This window comes from Haliotis cracherodii, unplaced genomic scaffold (assembly GCF_022045235.1).
Source record: "Haliotis cracherodii isolate W230 unplaced genomic scaffold, xgHalCrac1.p SCAF_3, whole genome shotgun sequence".
Classification (NCBI taxonomy): Eukaryota; Metazoa; Mollusca; class Gastropoda; order Lepetellida; family Haliotidae; genus Haliotis; species Haliotis cracherodii.
In genome coordinates, this window is record NW_027266286.1 from 25,114,032 (window position 1) to 25,136,306 (window position 22,275).

At 38.8% G+C, this 22,275-nt stretch overlaps 1 protein-coding gene across 6 annotated transcripts in view; it reads left to right on the forward strand.

Moving 5' to 3' along the window:
* The window catches only part of LOC139474760 (synapse-associated protein 1-like), a 58,257-nt gene that overhangs the window by 32,119 nt on the left and 3,863 nt on the right, over positions 1–22,275 (forward strand). For 2 of the 6 annotated variants that reach the window (XM_071257877.1, XM_071257878.1), the window contains 2 exons: positions 18,947–19,141; positions 21,850–21,909. In XM_071257877.1, the coding sequence (XP_071113978.1) occupies positions 18,947–19,141; positions 21,850–21,909 (255 nt within the window). Of the gene's footprint in view, positions 1–18,946; positions 19,142–19,798; positions 19,885–21,849; positions 21,911–22,275 lie in introns of those variants that run through there. The other 4 variants (XM_071257882.1, XM_071257880.1, XM_071257881.1 and 1 more) reach the window with 4 other exon arrangements.

The window sequence follows — 22,275 nt, forward strand, 5'->3', positions numbered from 1 at the left end:
GCATCGGTTGACAGCGCCATTGTACGGAAGCCTTTTAGGGCCATTTGTTTTTTTGTTTTTTTCTTGAAATATCAAGATACTAAGTTGAAATTTCAAGATACTAAGGCGAAAGTTATGATCTTGAAAATTCAAGATGATTGTCTCTAAATTTCAACTTCTGTATCTTGAAATTTCAACTTCTGTATCTTGAAATTTCAACTTAGTATCTTGAAATTTCAACTTAAGTATCTTGAAATTTCAACTCAGTATCTTGAAATTTCAACTTCTGTATCTTGAAATTTCAACTTAGTATCTTGAAATTTCAACTTCTGTATCTTGAAATTTCAACTTAGTATCTTGAAATTTCAACTTAAGCATCTTGAAATTTCAACTTAGTATCTTGTAATTTCAACTTAAGTATCTTGAAATTTCAACTCAGTATCTTGAAATTTCAACTTCTGTATCTTGAAATTTCAACTCAGTATCTTGAAATTTCAAGAAAAAAAATTAATAAACAAATGGCCCTAGAAGGCTTCCGTACCACTCTCCTAATGGTAACACAGTAGCACATAGTGCCACACTTACAATCTCTTCTCATTAAATGACCCATACTAACCCTCTAACTCCCAGTTATTCTGTTTATGCAAAGCTAGAAATATACCAGCTCTGCTTTTTCAAGAGGGTGTATAATTTGACTAATGTGTCTATATGTGCGTGTTTTATTTGAGATTATTTATGCTCTTTCCTGACAGTTGCTTTTAGTCGTAACCAGATTAAGACCTTTGATGATGTTCTTCGAACAAGGAATTGATAGGAAGCATGCTGTTATGGTATTTATAAAAATAACTTTATGTGGGTATGGATTTGAGAGTGGTTTGGGAAAGACGAGATATGTTATATTGGACATGATTGAATTACTGCGTGCCTGAAGTGTGTAATGTGTTTCTTGCAACGTGATCTAGTTAGAAATAGTTTAGAAAATGTCAACTTTTCATGTCAGAAATGCCAACTTTTTGTACAGCTTTGAGATTGGTAGTGGTTATTTGAAAATCCTTGGTAACAGCAGTGGTGGAATTTATTTAGTCACTTGTCTTTATGATGATATACATGGAAAAGAGGATGATTGTTATACCGGCCAGTCCTGTGGACAGCTTAACCATTGAGAACTTTGAGAGGCTTGGGGGAATGTTGGTCTTGTGCTTGTTTCTAATGCAAGTCAGCCCCATGTGGATTCTTGGTTTGGTCCCCACCTATATATATATACTGGTCATAAGAGGCAACCAAGCTGCTTGAAAAAAATTCAAATTATTTTTGTAGCAGTTGGACTTGATGTTGGTTGGTTTGTTGTTTTACGCTGCACTCAGCGTAATTCCAGCTATATGACGGCGGTCTGTAAATAACCGAGTCTGGACCAGACAAACCAGTGATTGACATCATGAGCATCGATCCACGCAATTGGGATAGACGACATGCATCAACCAAGTCAGCGAGCGTGACCACCCAATCCCGTTAGTCGCCTTTTACGACGAGCATAGTCACCTTTTACAGCAAGCATGGGTTGCTGAAAACCTATTCTAACCCGGATCTCCAAGGGTCGATGAACTCCAGTACATGTCCTGCATTGAAAGGGGCAGGTGGGTTAGCCTTGTGGTTAAAGTGTTCACTTGTTAGCCAAAAGCCCGGATAAAACATTGCCAATGAGCTGCGATACGTTTCACGCTTTTTTTTTACTTTTTTGGTCCCAATACCCACACGGATGTTAGAAAGACCTCTGTTTTGCAATATAAGATAGCTACACAATAAATCGCAAAGAACAATGAGGAATGAAGCATGGTTTATTTCACAATAAGTCATTGTTTTATCATGACATCATTTCTGGAGAGTCGAACATGCGCTTGAAACTTGATTACATTGTAAATTGGACAACCTTATTTTTGAGAGAGAAAAGTCTCGTGAATTGTTCCCCATAGATATAGCTGGGCTACATAGATAGACGCAATGGCCAAACGATTGTGCCCAAAAGTGAGAGATATACGACAATCCTATTGGGAGAAAAGGTACAGATAATCAACGTTAAAATTGTGAGAATATCCGTGAAAAAACAAAGGTAACCCCTCTGTTCATAAAATGAACTTATCCGACACTACCAAGGTCAGATTGTAATCATGGAGTCATCATTATTTAATAAAGGTACATATTTTTGAAGCTTGGTTAGAATTCCCTTCAGCAACCCATGCTTGTCATAAGATGCAACAAATGGGATCGGGTGGTCAGGATCGCTGACTTGGTTGATGCATGTCCTCGTATCCCAATTGCTCATGATATCAATCACTGGATTGTCTTGTCCAGATTTGATTATTTACAAATTGCCGTCATATAGTTGGAATATTGCTGAGTGTGGCGTTAAACACACACACACAAAAAAAAAGTTTATCGTACGACAAGACACTGCAGGAAGAATAAACAACTCAGTGCTGTGCCCCTCATGGTTTCTTCTCCCAAGAAGTTTTATTGCAATGTACGATGAACAACCCCCCCTCATCATTTATTTCTTAACGAGAAATTACCTGAGATTGTACTGGTGTATCTGCTGCTGGTTAATGATCAAGTATAATGTATGGAAGCTGCGTCAGTGACAGGAGCCAATACATCAGGTTTAGCAGTCACCGCATTCATCAAGCTTAGGTCACACTGATTAGCGGTTTTTACCTGAAGGCCAGGGAAATATTCTAGCCAAGGTACAGCATAACAAAGGAATTGCAAAGAATAATGTCATTTCTACGTCTTTATGTGGCCCGATAGCAGTCAAGATATGCATGTATTTGTCATCAACCACATATCCCATCTCTGTGATGAGAGAAACATTGTTGCATCTCGCAATATTAGGTATGTGCATAGACTTTATTCAGATCTTCAAATCAATGAATACACAATAGCCTGTTGTCAGTCTGTGTCCTTGAGGTGGATTACAAGATGAAGAATTAAGAAACATGATCTTGTTTCAGGACAATCGTGGTTGACCCGTAGACATTGATTGATTCGTTACCACCAGATGTTCAGATGATACGTCAAGAATGCCAAATTATGTTGTCATATTTCATGTTTTGTTTGGGGGAATGAATGCCCTAGTTATCTAAAACTCCCCAGTAAGCTGAAATATTGCTGAGTGCAGCGTTAAACAACAAACAAACAAACAAATAATGATTATTGGTCGTCAGCACTATTCCCATGCTCCTGGGTTGCACCAAGTTTCAATAGGTCTTCAGCAATCCACGCTTGCCGTAAAAGGCGGCTATGCTTGTCGTTAGTGGCAACTCATGGGATAAGTGTTATTGTTACAACTGTCATGTTGTTTGGGGAAAACATCAGCATTTTCTAAAACAAAACCTCCCTTTTTCAGCAAGGTTAAATGGCAGAATATAGCATGAGAAAATGAAATGATAAATGATAACGCTATCTATACCACTCAAACGAAGTCAAAGCTGACTCGATTCTGTCCTATTATCACAGTTAATATGGGATGCTTAAGTAATATGAAAGAATCGGGTAGTTGTGTATATTGTGAAGGATGAAGACTCCCCAGGGATCGTGTGATATGACCAGCTGGAGGTGTCTGTGGTTGACTGCCTGGAAATGTTGACCCATGAAGTCGAGTTGAAGGTTTATTTCAAACTTTAAAACTCTTGCAAGAACTTGGCGCTCAGCATTAAGGGGCTAAAACAAGGACTGGTATCTGAGCGGGCTAGCACTATAAATCGGCATCAGTCCGAACTAGTAAAAGCAGACACACACACACAACACACACACACACACATGCATGTATGTCGCTGCATAAGTGCAATAATCTTGGACGTGACGTTAAACCCAATTTCACCTCACTCGCTCGCTCACTCACTCACTCACTCAGTCACTCATGCTTTCCAATGTCCCAGGTTCAGTTCTCAACATGGGTACAATGTGTGTTGCTTCATGCTGCTATCAGTAATATATATTACAGCTATGAGATGGTGGCCTCTAACAATGTTAAACAGTCAAGCCTGAACCAGACAATACAGTTATTCATATCATGAGCGACGTCCCATGCCGTTGGGATCCAATGACCTACTTTCAACCATGTTGCCTGTCCACTGATCCATATTGTCACCTCTCACAACAAGCACCGGTCACTGGGGACCTTATTCTGACCAGTTATCCCAACTGTACACGTGTGAAGCCTTTTCCTGTGTCTGGTATTCTGTCACTCCTTCATCTATTTACCATTTATGACCCAATAAATGGCCAACACTTGTGCAGTGAAGTGATTGTGTGCTATGTAAAGGATATGTTTTGTAATGCTGCACTAATGCACTCAGACATCTGTTTTTGTTACTCATATTTTGTTCACGTATGTGTTGTCATTTGAATATTTTGATTGAATGTTGGGTTAGCTCTATTGCACAATGAGGTTTTTGCCTATGTCACAGCCGGACCTGTATAATTTCCTGAGGCATATTGTTTTGCTAATGTTTTTTTAAAAAGTGGAATCATTGTACTGGTATGCTATAAACATCACTTTGGGACCAAGAATTTAATATTCTTACGAGGGTTTCTTTTTTTTTCTTTTTTTTTTGTCACAAAAAAATGAATTGTCCCTAAAATGCTTTGAACAAAATTGTTATGCCTCAAACTGTTGAACAAAAGGAAATGTCTGCCACAAAAATACATTGTTTCAAGGGGTTGTTTTTTTTTCATTGTTTTCAATTAAAAAATATGTTTTTTTAGCAATAGCTGAAAAAAACATCCAGCCTCCATGCCAAATCCCAACTCATCCCCCAGGAATATAAAACGGTTTGTCCCTAACACCAAGCATACAATCGAATTATGACATTATTATGTTGGAGCCAGAAGCAAGTCTAGAATCACCCACTATCGAACCAACTTACTGTGTCGCTGAATATACCCCTTCCCTGATTGGAGGAAATCTGAGTTAATTTATGTAGCTGCATACGAAACAGGCCTTTGATAGAGCTAATGTTGTCATTGCATGATACCATTTCATTTCCTGTCGACAGCGACCAAGCAGGTTTTTCAACAGCGGTTCTGCCTGACTTCAGTCTAAACAAGACAACTTGAAACCCCCTGCATTGTTGGCACGGAGCCAGATATGACAATGGCTGTCTGTCCTGACCTGTAACTGATAATCAATGTCCGTCGGAGAGTGTATCTATATTTTGTCCTGAAAATGAAACATATGTTATGCTGTGTGCGGAAAGCAGCTGTGGAGTGTTATTTGATAGCCTGGTATACAAAGTTTTAGATGTCAGCTTGCCTGGTCCACTGGTCCTTCTAATGATAATATATGGCCAATTTATATAGTCCTTATGATACCTAAACTATTGGGCAGTCTGGCTAGGAGTACAGGACTAGTGCCAGTTTCTAAAACTGGGCCTTGAAATATTTGACCTGCTCGGTTAGTTTTAATCCATCACAATGGAGATGTCACATCCACATGTATAAGATTCATTGATTATGAGGTACGCCCACTTGCGAAATGCGATCTTAGTGTTCCATGTATTGCAGCATTGAAACTCACGTCTACTAAAATGTCTTTCTGCCTATCAGCTCTGCTATTAATAGTCCATATGTTAAGATTAATATGTATTGATAGTATGCCAAGAGACCTGTTTGGGCATAAGTAGGCCCAGCTTTTTTTGGCACTGACTGCTTGGGGAACTAAGTTAATTATAGGAGTTCAAGGCTGTGTCGTGAAAAGGCGATGTTTATTTGCCCAACTTATATAAAAAACAGAATGTGGAAGAGTATGATTGCACAGTGATTCCTATCAATTTGTCTCTCATGACTCATGAAAACATTAAACCAAAAAATTTTTTATCATCCTACCTGCATGGTTTCTGAATGCCTGGTCGGGTATGGGCAACTGGCTGTGCCTAAATTTGTAAAGTGGTTCAATCTGATTTTCAATATGACCACCAAGCAGCCATTTTGGACATCCTTTTATGGGACATATGCGTGTATGTTGGGGTGTGATGTGAAATGGGAAGCAAAATTGTAAGTTGTTGGGGGATCACGAAGGGTACATGTGTTTTTATGAGTACCGCGTTTTATACCACGAGCTGAAGGCAATTCCGGGTTGTGGTATCAACTCTAACGAGGGACGCATAAAACCCCATGTACCCCTCGTGATCCTGCTAAAACGAATTTATCTTATCAGCATCTTTTAATATGACATTAAAAAAGAATTAAAACAAATTCAAAACTGATAGAAAACAGAGTGGAGGTCAGCTTGTGCTATGTCACGTGACTTTTATTGACTCGTTAAAGCGTGCGTTTTTTTGCTTTTGAGTAGGGTATATGGGATTTATTCTGCCTCCCAGAAATCCACGTGCAGCTTGCATGTCTTGCTCGTGGCAGGGAAAAAGGCACTTCCTGCTAAGAAATTTATTTCTCTCCAATGCGGGATACATAGAGTTTTATCAAGATCACATGGACCAATCAGATCACATCATTCTGACATGGAGGTATGATAATCATGTTATTTTAATATGGAAATATTTAGGATTAAGTATCTGAATTAGCATTGTCTCACAACATGCTCTGTTTGGTGCTGTAGCCTAGTAGTTGAATAGTTCATTCATCACATGGAAAACCCAGGTTCAATTCCCAACATATGTACAATGTGTGAAGTCCATTTATGTTGTCCCCGGCAGTGATATTGCTGGAATATTACTAAAAAGCTAAGTAAAGCCTCCCTCACACATGCTCAAACTGGTGGAACAAAATTGCGGATGCAGCTTCATTTTGAAAGGGTTTCATTTAACACACCCCAAAAGCTCCAAAACCGTTAAATATTTTTTGTTGAAACTTTCTATCTAGCTCAGTCTAGTAGGGAACCAGTGCCTTTTTCTTGATTTGGGAATTTTATTCTTTTTATTTTGTTTTGTTTTCATGATTTTTCATGATGAAAACAAGTTGTTTTCCTCCTCCAGAGCAGAACTCCAAAACCGTGAAATATTTCTTGTTGAAACTTGCTATATTGATCAGTCTAGTGGGGAATTGGTGCCCTTTGATGATTTAGGATGTTTATTATTTACCGTATTCGACGTAATAAGCGCCCAGGGCGCTCTCAAAATTAGAAAAAAGGGGCCCCTATTAAAATATTATTTTGGTGAACGACAGATATATTTTTCCAGAATTTAATTGCCCATAATTAAGGGTGCACATAGCAATCCAATCGGAAGGGTGCTAGTTGCGATTGTTCACTGGCCAATATATTAGCAAATATCGCCGTGGGCGCTTATTAGAGCGGGGCGCTTATTACGTCGAATACGGTATATTTTTTTATGTTTTCATGACAAGTTGAACGCCGTCATATAGCTGGAATATTGCTGACTGTGGCGTAAAACAAAAAAACATCAAACAAAACAAAAACAAGTTGAACTTTACTGAAAATGAAGGTAGTGCTCGTTTCTGGAGCAGAACTCAAAGCCGTTGAATATTTCTTGATGAAACTTGATATACAGATCAGTCTATTGATGAACTGGGGCCTTTTGGTGTTTTTCGTAGCCAAACTCCATTTTTTTAATTGCACCTGACCCGAGGGATATGTCCTGATGACTCTTGGTGTCAATTAACTTGCAGTAGGTCCCCAAGATTTGAAATTGACTCTCAATGCCAAGGTCACCAGCTAGGGTGCCAATTGTCTGTGCAGAAATGTTTCTCAAAGGTTAAATAGTTGGTTCATTGTTTAATCAATATGTGCCATGCACAGTTTGTTTCCAGGCCATAACAACCTTTTTTTACCAGAAATCAAGTTAATATGTTAAATGGAGTCTGACTTTGATCCCAATGGGTTTGAGGGTTATGTGTAGTGTTACAACAATCACTGCTTTTCAAGGTTATAGTCTGTGGCTGTGAGTAAACAAGTGGGAATATAGTGGTATACTTGAACCACTGCAAACAGCTGTCAGTGACACTGGCAACACAAAGACATGTGTGTGCAATACGAACTTGGTAAACAATTCTCAATTTGAATTAAAGCTATAACACGTGACTGGGTAATTTATTGATTATGGTAATTCTATATGTTGTTTACGAGGGCTTGTAAGTCTTGATATTGATGCTAGGAAATCAATTTGAAATGCGTGACTGATTTTCATTGTCATTATTGAAATGATGCATTAGTTTTTGTGGGGGGCAGGACATATACTCATGTTAAAAAGTGTTTACCTATTTTGCTTGTAGTCCAGACGTGCACGGTTCAAATGACTTTATCATGATTTGCCAATGACTTTATCATGATTTGCCGGACCTGTGAAGATTCCGGGGTAGAATAGGTCTTCAGCAACCCATACTTGCCGTAAAAGGCGACTATGCTTGTCATAAAAGGCGACTAACAGGATCGGGTGGTCAGGCTCGCTGACGTGGTTGATACATGTCATCGATCCCAATTGCGTGGATCGATGCTCATGATGTCAATCACTGGATTGTCTGGTCCAGACTCCATTATTTTACAGACCGCCGTCATATAGCTGGAATATTGCTGAGTGCGGCAACAAACAAACATGATTTGCCGTGTTCAGTAGTGACACAGGCTGTGCACATTTCTTTGGCCTAATGGGTAGTGGGGTAGCCTAGTGGTTAAAGCGTTTGCTCAGGTTCGATTCCCCACAAGGGCACAATGTGTGAAGCCTATTTCTGGTATCCCCTACCAGGATATTGCTGAAATATTGCTAAACACACAATGTAAAACCATTCTCACTCAATCACTCTTTGTTCTAAAAAGTCAAACCAGTTTGGATTGCCTGACCGACCTTAATTTAAGATGCTTTCCATGAGTTTTATTCAGAGGTACAATTGGTGACAAAATATAGACACACTGAAAATAAAGACCAAATGCTGCTAACAATATGGTAGTTCTCCTTCATGGCAGGACAAAGTGTACCTACCTACCCTATTTTAAAATTCAGTTTAATCAGTGATTTGGCAGATTTGGTGTTGTTGATTGCTCATGCTATCAACTACTTGTTTGCCTTGCCTCTGCATTATTGACAGGCTGTGATAAAGCTGGAATAAAGCTGACTATGGTATAAAACATTCATGCCTTCAACCTTTGGCCTTTACTTTGTGGATTTTCCTACTGTGGCCCCATTAGTCCGTATCACAGTGATGCATCTCAAGTGTCCCTGGGCAGATTGTTCGACCTTGTTTACCTGACATTGCATATTTACCTCTCATGACAGCAATGGTAGAATAGAGGGTGTAAGAGGTACAGATTGTTAGACCTCGTTCACCTGACATTGCATATTTACCTCTCATGACAGCAATGGTAGAATAGAGGGTGTAAGAGGTACAGATTGTTAGACCTTGTTTACCTGACATTGCATATTTACCTCATGACAGCAATGGTAGAATAGAGGGTGTAAGAGGTACAGATTGTTAGACCTCGTTCACCTGACATTGCATATTTACCTCTCATGACAGCAATGGTAGAATAGAGGGTGTAAGAGGTACAGATTGTTAGACCTTGTTTACCTGACATTGCATATTTACCTCTCATGACAGCAATGGTAGAATAGAGGGTGTAAGAGGTACAGATTGTTAGACCTCGTTCACCTGACATTGCATATTTACCTCTCATGACAGCAATGGTAGAATAGAGGGTGTAAGAGGTACAGATTGTTAGACCTTGTTTACCTGACATTGCATATTTACCTCTCATGACAGCAATGGTAGAATAGTGGGTGTAAGAGGTACAGATTGTTAGACCTTGTTTACCTGACATTGCATATTTACCTCTCATGACAGCAATGGTAGAATAGTGGGTGTAAGAGGTACAGATTGCTAGACCTTGTTTACCTGACATTGCATATTTACCTCTCATGACAGCAATGGTAGAATAGAGGGTGTAAGAGGTACAGATTGTTAGACCTTGTTTACCTGACATTGCATATTTACCTCTCATGACAGCAATGGTAGAATAGAGGGTGTAAGAGGTACAGATTGCTAGACCTTGTTTACCTGACATTGCATATTTACCTCTCATGACAGCAATGGTAGAATAGAGGGTGTAAGAGGTACAGATTGTTAGACCTCGTTCACCTGACATTGCATATTTACCTCTCATGACAGCAATGGTAGAATAGTGGGTGTAAGAGGTACAGATTGTTAGACCTTGTTTACTTGACATTGCATATTTACCTCTCATGACAGCAATGGTAGAATAGTGGGTGTAAGAGGTACAGATTGCTAGACCTCGTTCACCTGACGTTGCATATATGTAATCTCCCATGACAGCAACAGTGGAGTAGTGGGCATGTCCTCCACCACGTGCACTCGCAGCTTGGCTCAAGTATCTGAAGCCCCAGTATATTCATGCCTGGCAAGACTCTGCCCATCTCCTGAGCAATGTCACATGGTGCAAGTTTAATGCCAGCATTGTCGTAAACTCGAGGTTCAGCTGCAGGAATGATGGGAGCCCTCGACACAGCTTATACAGTGCTACTCCTAGCATCTCTCCCGAGGCAAGAGAGCTGACTTTAAAAGTCCAGTTTCAACCCTTGCCAACTAGGCTGGTATTGAGGAGTTACAGGACTAACGAGTCTGTGCATAGTCCAATCACAATCGCGCAACAAAAATCAAAATCCGGTTCATAAATTGTCATACAGAATTCGGTCTAACCTGGATGGTCCTAGACCTAGACCTGCGCTATGACTGAGGATTATATGTATTTAGGAATACAAAACAAGTCATAAAAAAGTATATAAAAGCAAGTCAGCATTAGGAAAATTATTTGTTTTAATTAAGAGGAGAGAAATGTATTGTGTCATAAAAGATTTCGAAGACTATATTTCCCGGCAACCTGGGCTGGTCGTTTGAGGCCACCGTCATAGGCTGCCTTTATAGGGCTGGAATATTGCTGTGTGTGACGTTTTAACAACAAACAAACAAACATCTTACAAAGCTTTGTTGTCCAGGTACACAGTCTGACTTCTGTCAAAACAATTATAGGTGGGAAATGTTTCTGGGGATATTGTCAACTCTTTTGCAGTAAGATTTGCAGCGTGCATTCTCATAGATATACATTATTAACATTATATAGCACATGTACATGCAGACATTTATCTATATTATTATTATTATTATTATTATTATTATTATTATTGAGGTTTTAATGCTTAGTTTAATTTTTTTTGCATTGAATGCAATCTCAAAATACAATGTTGAAATACATCTGAATTTAAGAAAAAATGAACCATTTGCCTGCCCATGGCCTGGCAATGGTAGACGAGCAAATAGCAGACAACACATTGTCATATCAATCAGTGTTAAACCATCTCTGCGGCACGAGGGCTGAATTAGAGATGCATCACCATTCACAGTGTGAGATATATAACATATAATGGCTGGGTTTATTGTTGTCACACACCACCGATTTCACAACAGATGTCAGTGTGTTTGCATCTGACAACACATCCACCGTGGCTACCTCCCAGAGACACAACAACCTTTGTTGTGGAATTAAAAATACTCTGCGAAATATGCAAAATGTGACACTGACGAGGATGTCATCACAGATGCATCACAGGTTGCAGTATGTGTGGCATTGTTATTGCTACAAGGACTACTTGTTTACTTGTGGTTGAGGGCACTGGGTGGTTAGGCTCTGACTGATTGTGTGTCACCAGATGGAACATTGGCTGGGGCCGACTTGTTTACCTGTTCGAGACTTTATTAGTTACAGGCCCCCTGATAATGTTTTAATTTATCGTCAGATTGACTCCTGAGAGCTGTCTCGGGAAAGTTTCTAGGGCTTCGGTCCTGCCCCACACTGAAGCACATGTTGCACATGTGGTGTCTCCTTGGGAAAGTGACTTTGTACGAAATGTGCCTGTGTGAATGGGTGCCTGGTAGGATGAGATGGTACTGTGACTGTGATCCTCCTAGTGCCCTAATGGCAGTTTAGGTTGTATGCTCCCCAGGGAGCTGAGAAAGAAGTTAGAGTGCACACTGATCAGTTGACAGGGGCAATAATGGTGTTAACCTTTGAATATGCTTCAACGGATAGATTGTTTATGATTATTATTATTTTTTATATTGCTGGGCTTGGTTTCACAAAGCCATCATAGCACTCCAATTGTCATAACTCTCATAGTTTATCATTGTCTTGGGACGGTCGGGTAGCCTAGTGGTTAAAGCGTTCGCTCGTCACGCTGAAGACCCAGATTCGATTCCCGACATGGGTACAATGTGTGAAGCCCATTTCTGGTGTCCCCCGACGTGATATTGCTGGAATATTGCTAGAATATTGCTAAAAGCGGCGTAAAACCATACTCACTCACTATCATAGACTTGCGAACCAAGACTATTATTTTTTTTAGCCTTAGATATATGGATGCAGAAAAATTCCCCTTTTTACCAAAACGTAATCATTTTCAAATGAAAAATGTTCCCTTGTTTTTAGGGTTGAAAATTAATTTCATTTGATTCAATGTTGCATTAGGTGAAAGAATAGTAAAATAAAATAGGTCTTTAGGAAATTCTCCAGTGTTATGGAGTGGGTGCTTAGTTTTGCTGAAAGCTTGTCAGGAAATGAGAACTCATCAATGTCGTGTGTGCTAACCCAAATGATTAGTCCATGTCTATGCAACTGTGTATCAAGCTCTTCAAGTCTTACTGATATGTTAGACCTGTTCACAGTAGAAGCATACAGTGATGACTTTCCGAAATGAAGCCGACATTAAAAGTGTTGAGCATTCACTTTTTACAAAGCTTACTTGACAATTTAAGTATCAAAACCTCATACCGGCATGGCCGACTGCCATTAAAATTTCGGCTTCAGCTGGCATTATGACGGATGTTACCAACTCAAGGCCTTTCGGAAATTGGAAATGAACCAGATTTGTTGAAGTGGGACGCAATATTTTGACAATAAAAACCTGCCAACTCAAGAGTCTCGAGTGTGATTTTCCTCGCACAGATACAGCTTAAGTCAGCTTACACCAGCGACCTTCTACCTTGCATTCATTAACTTACATTCAGTGTGAGTTTTCCTTATTTATCAAGTGGCCTTGACCCAAGGTGACAGCTGTATCTGGTTTCGGTTGACATTATGAAATATGTTACGCTGTAGGATATGTTCCACTCCCGGTTTAATGGCTGCCTAACATTGTTCAAACTGAACATGTGGAACATAATTTTAGATTTTGGACTCATTTCTTTCACAGCAAATTGGGAACGTAATACGTTGAGTGTCGTTAGGTTAGCTCCAGTAATGGCCTCTCAGAATAAAATGTTGTAAATATTTATGTTATCGGGAGGGGTAGATGGTAGCATGTTTCTTGTGGTAGAATATACATATATGAGGCTTGATGGCTGTATATTTTATGCAAGTATTTAGGTGGATTTTGTTTTATTTCACAAAAATTAATTTGACATAAAGATGAGAGAATCTGTTAGACGATAAGGTTCTTCAGTTTACTCTCTCTTCAGGAATGGTTTCGTATGTTGATGTTTGTTGTGGTTAGTTGGGTTTTTTAACACATACATACCTCTACCACACATGCACACACACAGACATACACACACTCTCACACACACACACACACACACACACACACACACACACACACACAGATGATCACACACTCACTCACTCACTCACACACACTCACTCACTCACTCACACACAGATGATCACACACACACAGATGATCACACACACACTCACTCACTCACTCACACACATTCACACACACACACACACACTCACTCACTCACACACACTCACACACAGATGATCACACACACTCACACACACAGCCCGATCACACACACACAGATGATCAACACCTGCTGCATACACAAAATACCACTGTCAGCATGCTTGTAAACAATATTAACTGTTATATTACGATCCTGATAATCACGCAGCCTCACACCACCGAACATATGTGAAATAACATGGCTAGAAGTAGGGCAGCAGTATGTTACCCAGGATCTATACTTGGAAATAATCAATGTCGGTATTGTCACTCAGTCACGAGATTTCTCTGAAATCAATGTAGAGACGGTCTGCGTTTTTACTCTACAGATGGTGAAATTAACTATCATTTTTTTCTAACATGATTTGAAATTCGATATTGATACAACATTCATTTTTGTCATTATGTACTCTATGGTTCTCACATACAATATATTTTCATTTGTTTTCATCATGTTTATTTTGTTTTTAAATAGTTTTCCTTAATAGATTTGTTATTGTTTGGTTATTCAATGGCTACAACACAGCATTGTTTGTAGTTTCGTTCCGACAAGCGAGTCATTTTATGATTCTCGTTAGAACTTGTACATTTTAACCATGTCAGTCCAGACCCTGTATGTCTGGAATCCTGGTGTTCTGGACAGTTATTATAGGAAACGCTTCTTACGATGTGTCTTTGATTCGTTTTGCTGGCAAATTGGTGATCAGGACAATTTCACTTTAACTTCAGTCATTAATATTTGTCAGCTGGCAAACACAAGAAATAAATGATGATAAATTTACAAAACATTTCCAAAACATTTCCAAAATGACTTTTAAGAGTGTTTTACCACAAACTATTGGGTCCAACAGGCATAACAATTAAGAACCTTCATGAAGATCCGGGTTGGAATTGGTCTTCAGCAACGCATGCTTGTCATTAGGAGTGACAAACAGGATCTGGTAGTCAAACTCGCTGACTTGGTTGATGCATGTCATATCCCAATTGTGTAGATCTATGATCCTGTTGTCAATCACTGGATTGTGAAACCTGTGATTGTGAGTTTGAGTCCCTGATTCTGTTTCTCAGTTTGTCAGCACCATACCCGTGTTTGTGGATTTCACCAAAGTGGTAAACATCTGAGACCTGCATCTCTTCATGCTACCCTCCCACATCAAGCTGACACACCGTGATATAACTGGTACATGCAGTTCAAAGAGGCTTTAAACACAAGTCACTCACTCACTTAATCACCATCACAGTTACACATTGGTCAGTGTGTTTGCTTGTCATTCAGCAGGCCTGGGTTTGATTCCCACATTTTGACAGTATGAGGAGGTATTTATAAATATGCCTGCAATGACTAATAGACACACAAAAACTATATTCCTGTGACCAATTTCAACCCTTGGATTATAAGGAGGCAAACTTGTCATGAAATTATGGATTTTTTATCCTTTAGGCATCATTCACAAACATAGATTCATTAATATGGTAACAAATTATGGCCTGGGCTTTTATCAAGTAATTACCCATATGAGCTAACAAGTTCCTCCTAATCTTGATTCCTGAAAACAATTATTTCAAGAATATCCAGCTTTTCTGTGTCCCATCTTCTATGAATATTTATACCTATTTTTAGTAATCTGTAGACCGAAATTTGTGTGTACTTATCAAGCAGTCATGCAGTCATTCTGCCTTTAAAGAAGTTGCAAAAAGCTAATGATAGCATGCATAATGAATGCCTGGTAATTGTCCAACGTTAAGCTTGTAACAAGATCTGTCTATATTATGCAGCCCGGTCGAGCCACTCGTCTAGACAGTGCAGACAGAAAATCAAAATAAACTGATGAAATACATCAAGGTGCAAGATAGCTGACATTGCTGGCTGGCAACTTGATTGTGTGTGTCCTGGCTCTGTCTCTGAGATTGAACGTGGGATAATTAACCTAATTTCTAGTGTAAAAAATTGGAGTCACGAGGCATGGTGTAAATACAGTCTTTAAACAGCTTGCATATTATTCCTGGTTTGGGGAGTGGAGCCAATGCAGTCATTTGCATTTCTTTGAAAACTTTTACTGTCATTTCAGATGATGCAAGTTCCATTTTTGCTTGGGTTAGCCTTCGGAAAATGATAAATTTTCTTATGTTATGTATATGCTTTAGGTAAGGCATGACATCATCAGGAGTGAGTGAGTATGGTTTTACGCCACTTTTAGAAATATTCCAGTAATATTAGGGCTGCAACGATTACACTATGAGGCGAATACGATTCGTATCATGAATATAGGTTAACGAATACGAATATTTATTCACGAATATCATAACATGTCAGCAGTTGACGTATTGTTTGTTATGTTCAGTGGAATAATAACAACATAAATTATTTGACATGGTTTATTAATTATTAATATATTTTACATTGATATACTGCACTTATCCAGGTTCTAGTATCTGCTTAAATGCGACAATGACCGGTGACCAAAATACAGTCAAATTAATTCTTATAGAGTGTTTGTCTTTTGAAGATATCTATGCATATCACATGTTCTTATGGATATTTTTAGGTACAGGGTATGTAAATGCACATGTTTGCATATTCGATTCTAGTGGCCACGAATAACGAATTCAATTCATGAATGGGTCTGATTCAATTCACCGAATACACAAGTTAATTGTAACAGCCCTAAGTAATATCATGGTGGAAAACACCACAAATGAGCTTCACACATTATAGTCATGCTTTGTTGTTTAATGCCGCACTCAGCAATATTCCAGCCATATGACGGCGGTCTGTAAATAATCGAGTCTGGACCAGACAATCCAGTGATTAATATCATGAGCATCGATCCACGCAATTGGGATCGATGACATGCATCAACCAAGTCAGAGAGCCTGACCACCCGACCCGTTAGTCGCCTTTTACAACAAGCATAGTCACCTTTTATGGCAAGCATGGGTTGCTGAAGACCTATTCTACCCCGGAATCTTTAGGGTAGTAGTCATCAGGAAGCTTGTGTGGGTAATGATGTTGGTATAAGTATGTGATGTAAGACATAAATTTGCTGGTCATCTATGTATATTTATCCTCCTGGCGGGGGATATAGTCATCATCTGATCTCTCTGTCCATCCATATTTCGTTTCCGGAGCATTACTTGAAAACCATGATAGATTTTTCATTCAAACTTGGTACATGTATTTACCAAGGGCTGAAGTGGTGCCCTTGTGGTGCTATTGTGGGGTCAGGGGATTTGTCATGTTCTGATGGCTCTTGGTGTGTGTTGTGGGAACTATGTATTAGTGCCAGTTTTAGGGATAATTGTTATTCATTGGTCTCCAACAAGTACTACTTCATGGCTGTCAGTTTGATATTGACTCTCTCTGGCCTAATGCATTTCCTCGGATTAGACTTCACATTAGCTGACATTGAATTAAAGTTCTTTCATATGGCTTGTCACTTCTTTGGTACTAATGTGTCTAGCAGACCTTATCTTTTACTTTTATGTTTATTAGACATTATTAGTTAGATTTTGATATAAATTTGTTGTATGAAAATACATTACCTTGCAAGACAACTGTATAACCCACACATACGTATTCGACGTAATAAGCGCCCACGGCGATATTTGCTAAGATATTGGCTAGTGAACAATCCCAATTTGCACCCCTTCCAATTGATCAATGTACACAAGACTTATTTATTCGTGTATAATACACACTTGTGTGTTATATGCACCCTTAATTATGTGGAATTTAATTCTCGAAAAATATATCTGTCGTACATAAACATTTGAGTCTGTCAGCATAAACCACGAAATTTATCTTTCAACTCAATTTTTCACCAAAGTTATATTCTGATAACAGCCCCCTATTCCTAATTTTGAGAGCACTCTGGGCGCTTATTATGTCGAATACAGTATTAACAATCAATCTCACTAAATCTCACAAAGATCTGACACAGGTCATGTCAGAATGACCTTTCATGTACTTTGACTGACCAGTGGACAGGAAGTTGATATTAGCCAATCAGAAAGCAGCTTTCTCAAACTTTATGGCACTAGTTTCAAATTGGCCACTTTCATTCCCGAATAAGCTTTGATAATTAACAAAGTTGACAAAGATCTTTATTGAAAATTTGAAAACTGAACAAAATTCAGGAATGTCTAATAGATTGCTGTGGTTGCATGGCAGTACTTCCCACAGGCTATGAAAGTTCCTTTAGGTCAGATGTTAACCCATTGAAGCAAGCGATAGATGATGATTTTGACAGTCCGTCGTACAGCCCCCAGCTGTTGTTCAAAAAGCATTGTGCAAACATTTTCATGGTTGCATAATTAGAAAACACATTCAGACTATCACTTTCACGAGCGAATGGTCGAATGAAAGGTCATTCTGGCGTGACCTGTAATGGTATGTCCACAAATCTATGTGTAGCAGTAACAAGCTCTAATATCTGATTTTAATTTGATTAATTTAAAAAGAAACGGTCAAATGTATTCATTTTGACATTATCCCCCTGGCATATAATGCGGGGGGATATAGCAATCAGCCAGTCTGTCCATCCGTCTGTCCGTCCGTCTGTCCGTCTGTAATCATTTCCTTTTCCGGGGCAGAATTCGAAAACCATTCAGTGTATTTGATCGAAACTTGGCAAATCTATCAGGCACATACTGAAGTGGTGCCTTTTGATATTTTGGGATTTTTCTAATTTATATTTTTTTAAATTTTTATGGAATGAAATTGCACATAGACTCAATTGGGGATGGGGTCTGTTTCCGGGGCAGAATTCGAAAACCATTCAGTGTATTTGATCGAAACTTGGCAAATCTATCAGGCACATACCGAAGTGGTGCCTTTTGATATTTATTTTTTTACGAATTTTTATTTTTTACAATTTTTATGTAAAGAAGTTGGACCTAGACTCCATTGGGAACAGGTTCGTTTCCGGGCCAGAATTCGAAAACCATTCAGTGGGTAAACAATGTATGCGTCTTTAAGAACATTCAACTGTTGACTCATTACATACAGAATTGCACATTTACTTGTGGTTACTTTACAGACAGCTGCCAGGGGGATATGTCATCTTTCTGATGACTCTTGTTAAAATGGACATAAATTCAACATCTCTTAATATATTTTTAAAGTGAAATAGTTTGGATCAGAGAAAACCAAGGGTTTATGTTCAACTGTCTGTGCTGTCACTATGAGAATATCTGTCCTCTTCCAGACTCAAGCTCCCCGAAGACAGTTCCTGCAGAGGCTGCCGATAAGGTGGAGGAGCTCCCCCCAGAGAGCCCCCCAGCTGACAATGAGTTTGTCAGTGATGCCTTCAATGCTGATGAGTTGAGTGAGGAGGACATCAGGAAGGAGATGGAACAGCTCGGGGTCGGGGAGGACAAGAAGGAGGCGGACTCTAAAGAAGGTAGGTCTCGACCCCAAGTTGTGTCACGTCAGATGTCTTTTGTCTGACGATGGTAGGCAGTGATCTGCTCAATTGTGGCACATCAGATATCTTGTGTCTTTTCTAAAAGTATGTCAAGATCTGTTGGATTGTGTCATGTCAGATATCTTTTGTCTGATGATGGTAGGCAGTGATCTGCTCAATTTTGGCACATCAGATATCTTGTGTCTGTTCTAAAAGTATGTCAAGATCTGTTGGATTGTGACATGGCAGATATATTTTGTCTGACTATGGTAGGTAGAGACCAGCTAGATGCACTTTGGGTCAATGTCCATCTTATCCAGTACTCACAGATTCAGAAGGGGGTTTGCACACCCTTTTCAAAGCGTGTTCAATACTTAATGTATAACAACACTATGACTAACTCATTTAGTGTTATTTTTTTCCACATTATCACATGATTACTGAACACAAATTGCCAAATCAAAAATGCACCCATCCATTTTACAAAAAGCTGCATCCCCGCTTGACTAGTCGAAAGAGCAAGATTTGCCCCGGGATTATAAAGGAATCCACTCACACCATAGTACTCACGACAGTGCCAATGGTGGAGGGAGGTGTGTTAATAAACGCTGAGCTGAGTTGCATGCTTAGGTGGTTCTGGGTGTCATGCTTCAGACCATGATGATGATGATGATGATGATGTGGATAGTGAGGAGTGGGAGAAGGAGCTGATGGAGGAGCTGATGGAAATGAAGCAGTAGGTAAGACAAGCAGGGACATCCATCCACTCACACCTGGGACCTTCCCAATATGCTGGTGCTCATCCTGCTTGTGTCACTTTCAGTTGGGAGAACACACCAATAGTTCCGCTTGTAGTCTCACTGCTTGTTAACTAAAACAGTAGTGATTTTAGCGCTTCAGGTAATATTCATGCAATATCTTGTCTTGTTAACTAAAACAGTAGGGATTTAAGCGCTTCAGGTAATATTCATGCAATATCTTGTCTTGTTAACTAAAACAGTAGGGATTTAAGCGCTTCAGGTAATATTCATGCAATATCTTGTCTTGTTAACTAAAACAGTAGGGATTTAAGCGCTTCAGGTAATATTCATGCAATATCTTGTCTTGTTAACTATAACAGTAGGGATTTAAGCGCTTCAGGTAATATTCATGCAATATCTTGTCTTGTTAACTAAAACAGTAGGGATTAAAGCGCTTCAGGTAATATTCATGCAATATCTTGTCTTGTTAACTAAAACAGTAGGGATTTAAGACCTCCAGTAATATTCATGCAATATCTTGTCTTGTTAACTAAACAGTAGGGATTTAAGCACTTCAGGTAATATTCATGCAATATCTTGTCTTGTTAACTAAAACAGTAGGGATTTAAGAGCTTCAGGAATATTCATGCAATATCTTGTCTTGTTAACTAAAACAGTAGGGATTAAAGAGCTTCAGGTAATATTCATGCAATATCTTGGCTTGTTAACTAAAACAGTAGGGATTTAAGTGCTTCAGGTAATATTCATGCAATATCTTGTCTTGTTAACTAAAACAGTAGGGATTTAAGTGCTTCAGGAATATTCATGCAATATCTTGTCTTGTTAACTAAAACAGTAGGGATTAAAGAGCTTCAGGTAATATTCATGTAATATCTTGTCTTGTTAACTAAAACAGTAGGGATTTAAGTGCTTCAGGAATATTCATGCAATATCTTGTCTTGTTAACTAAAACAGTAGGGATTAAAGAGCTTTAGGTAATATTCATGCAATATCTTGTCTTGTTAACTAAAACAGTAGGGATTTAAGTGCTTCAGGAATATTCATGCAATATCTTGTCTTGTTAACTAAAACAGTAGGGATTAAAGAGCTTCAAGTAATATTCATGCAATATCTTGTCTTGTTAACTAAAACAGTAGTGTAACCAGTATCTGTGTAACCAGCACCTGTGTAACCAGCATCTGTGTAACCAGCATCTGTGTAACCAGTATCTGTGTAACCAGCACCTGTGTAACCAGCATCTGTGTAACCAGTATCTGTGTAACCAGCATCTGTGTAACCAGCATCTGTGTAACCAGCACCTGTGTAACCAGCATCTGTGTAACCAGCATCTGTGTAACCAGCATCTGTGTAACCAGCATCTGTGTAACCAGCATCTGTGTAACCAGCATCTGTGTAACCAGCATCTGTGTTACCAGCATCTGTGTAACCAGCATCTGTGTAACCAGCATCTGTGTAACTAGCATCTGTGTAACCAGCATCTGTGTAACCAGTCTCTGTGTAACCAGCATCTGTGTCTCCAGTATCTATACTTCAAGGTCATCGCTCCAGCCATGTCTCAGTAGAACTAGACCTCCACGAATGATAGGTAGGGTGCAGTGGTTCCCAACTGAACCTGACACAGAGGTGGTGTTAGACAATAGCGCAGCTCATTAGCTGCTTTGGTGGCTGGGATAGTCTTAATTTCCACAGCTTCTCTTTTTTATGGTCAAACATTTGGGCATTATCATTTACCTGGTTGTCTGGTGGTTCTATCCCTCTTGCTTCTAACACTGGTGGTTCTGGGGGACGTCATCAGTAGGGAAGAAGTTGAGAAACACATCCTTGACGATAGGTTTCATTTCAGCAATTTTCTAGTGCTTCATTTTCTCCCAAGAGTCTCCTGTATGCTGAAGGATTTTTGTTGTAATGTTTTGTTATTGTTTTGTTCATTTTGTGTATTTTCAGTTGGTTTTGCTCAGTATCTTCACCTAACTCAGGTGCCCCCTGACATGACTGCCGATCAAGGTGCATGCTTTTTTATGTCCTATCTTCAACCTTTATGGTCCTACAGTGGACTCAGTAAAACCACTATGTATCAATTATTAGAATTTCATTCAAATTTGTCAAAAATGTGAAGTGTAAGGTATTTTCAGTATCGAGTAAGATGCACTGTGGTTATTTATTTATTTATTTATTTATTTATTTATTTATTTATTTATTTATTTATTTAAGTTAGTTTTTTTTAGGTTTTTAAAAAAATAATTATTTTTTTATTTATTTTTTTAAATTTATTTTTATTAGTTTTTTTTAGTTTTTTATTTATTTATTTATTTACTTATTTATTTTTAGTTTTTTAGTTTTTTATTTATTTATTTATTCCACTGTGTCGCA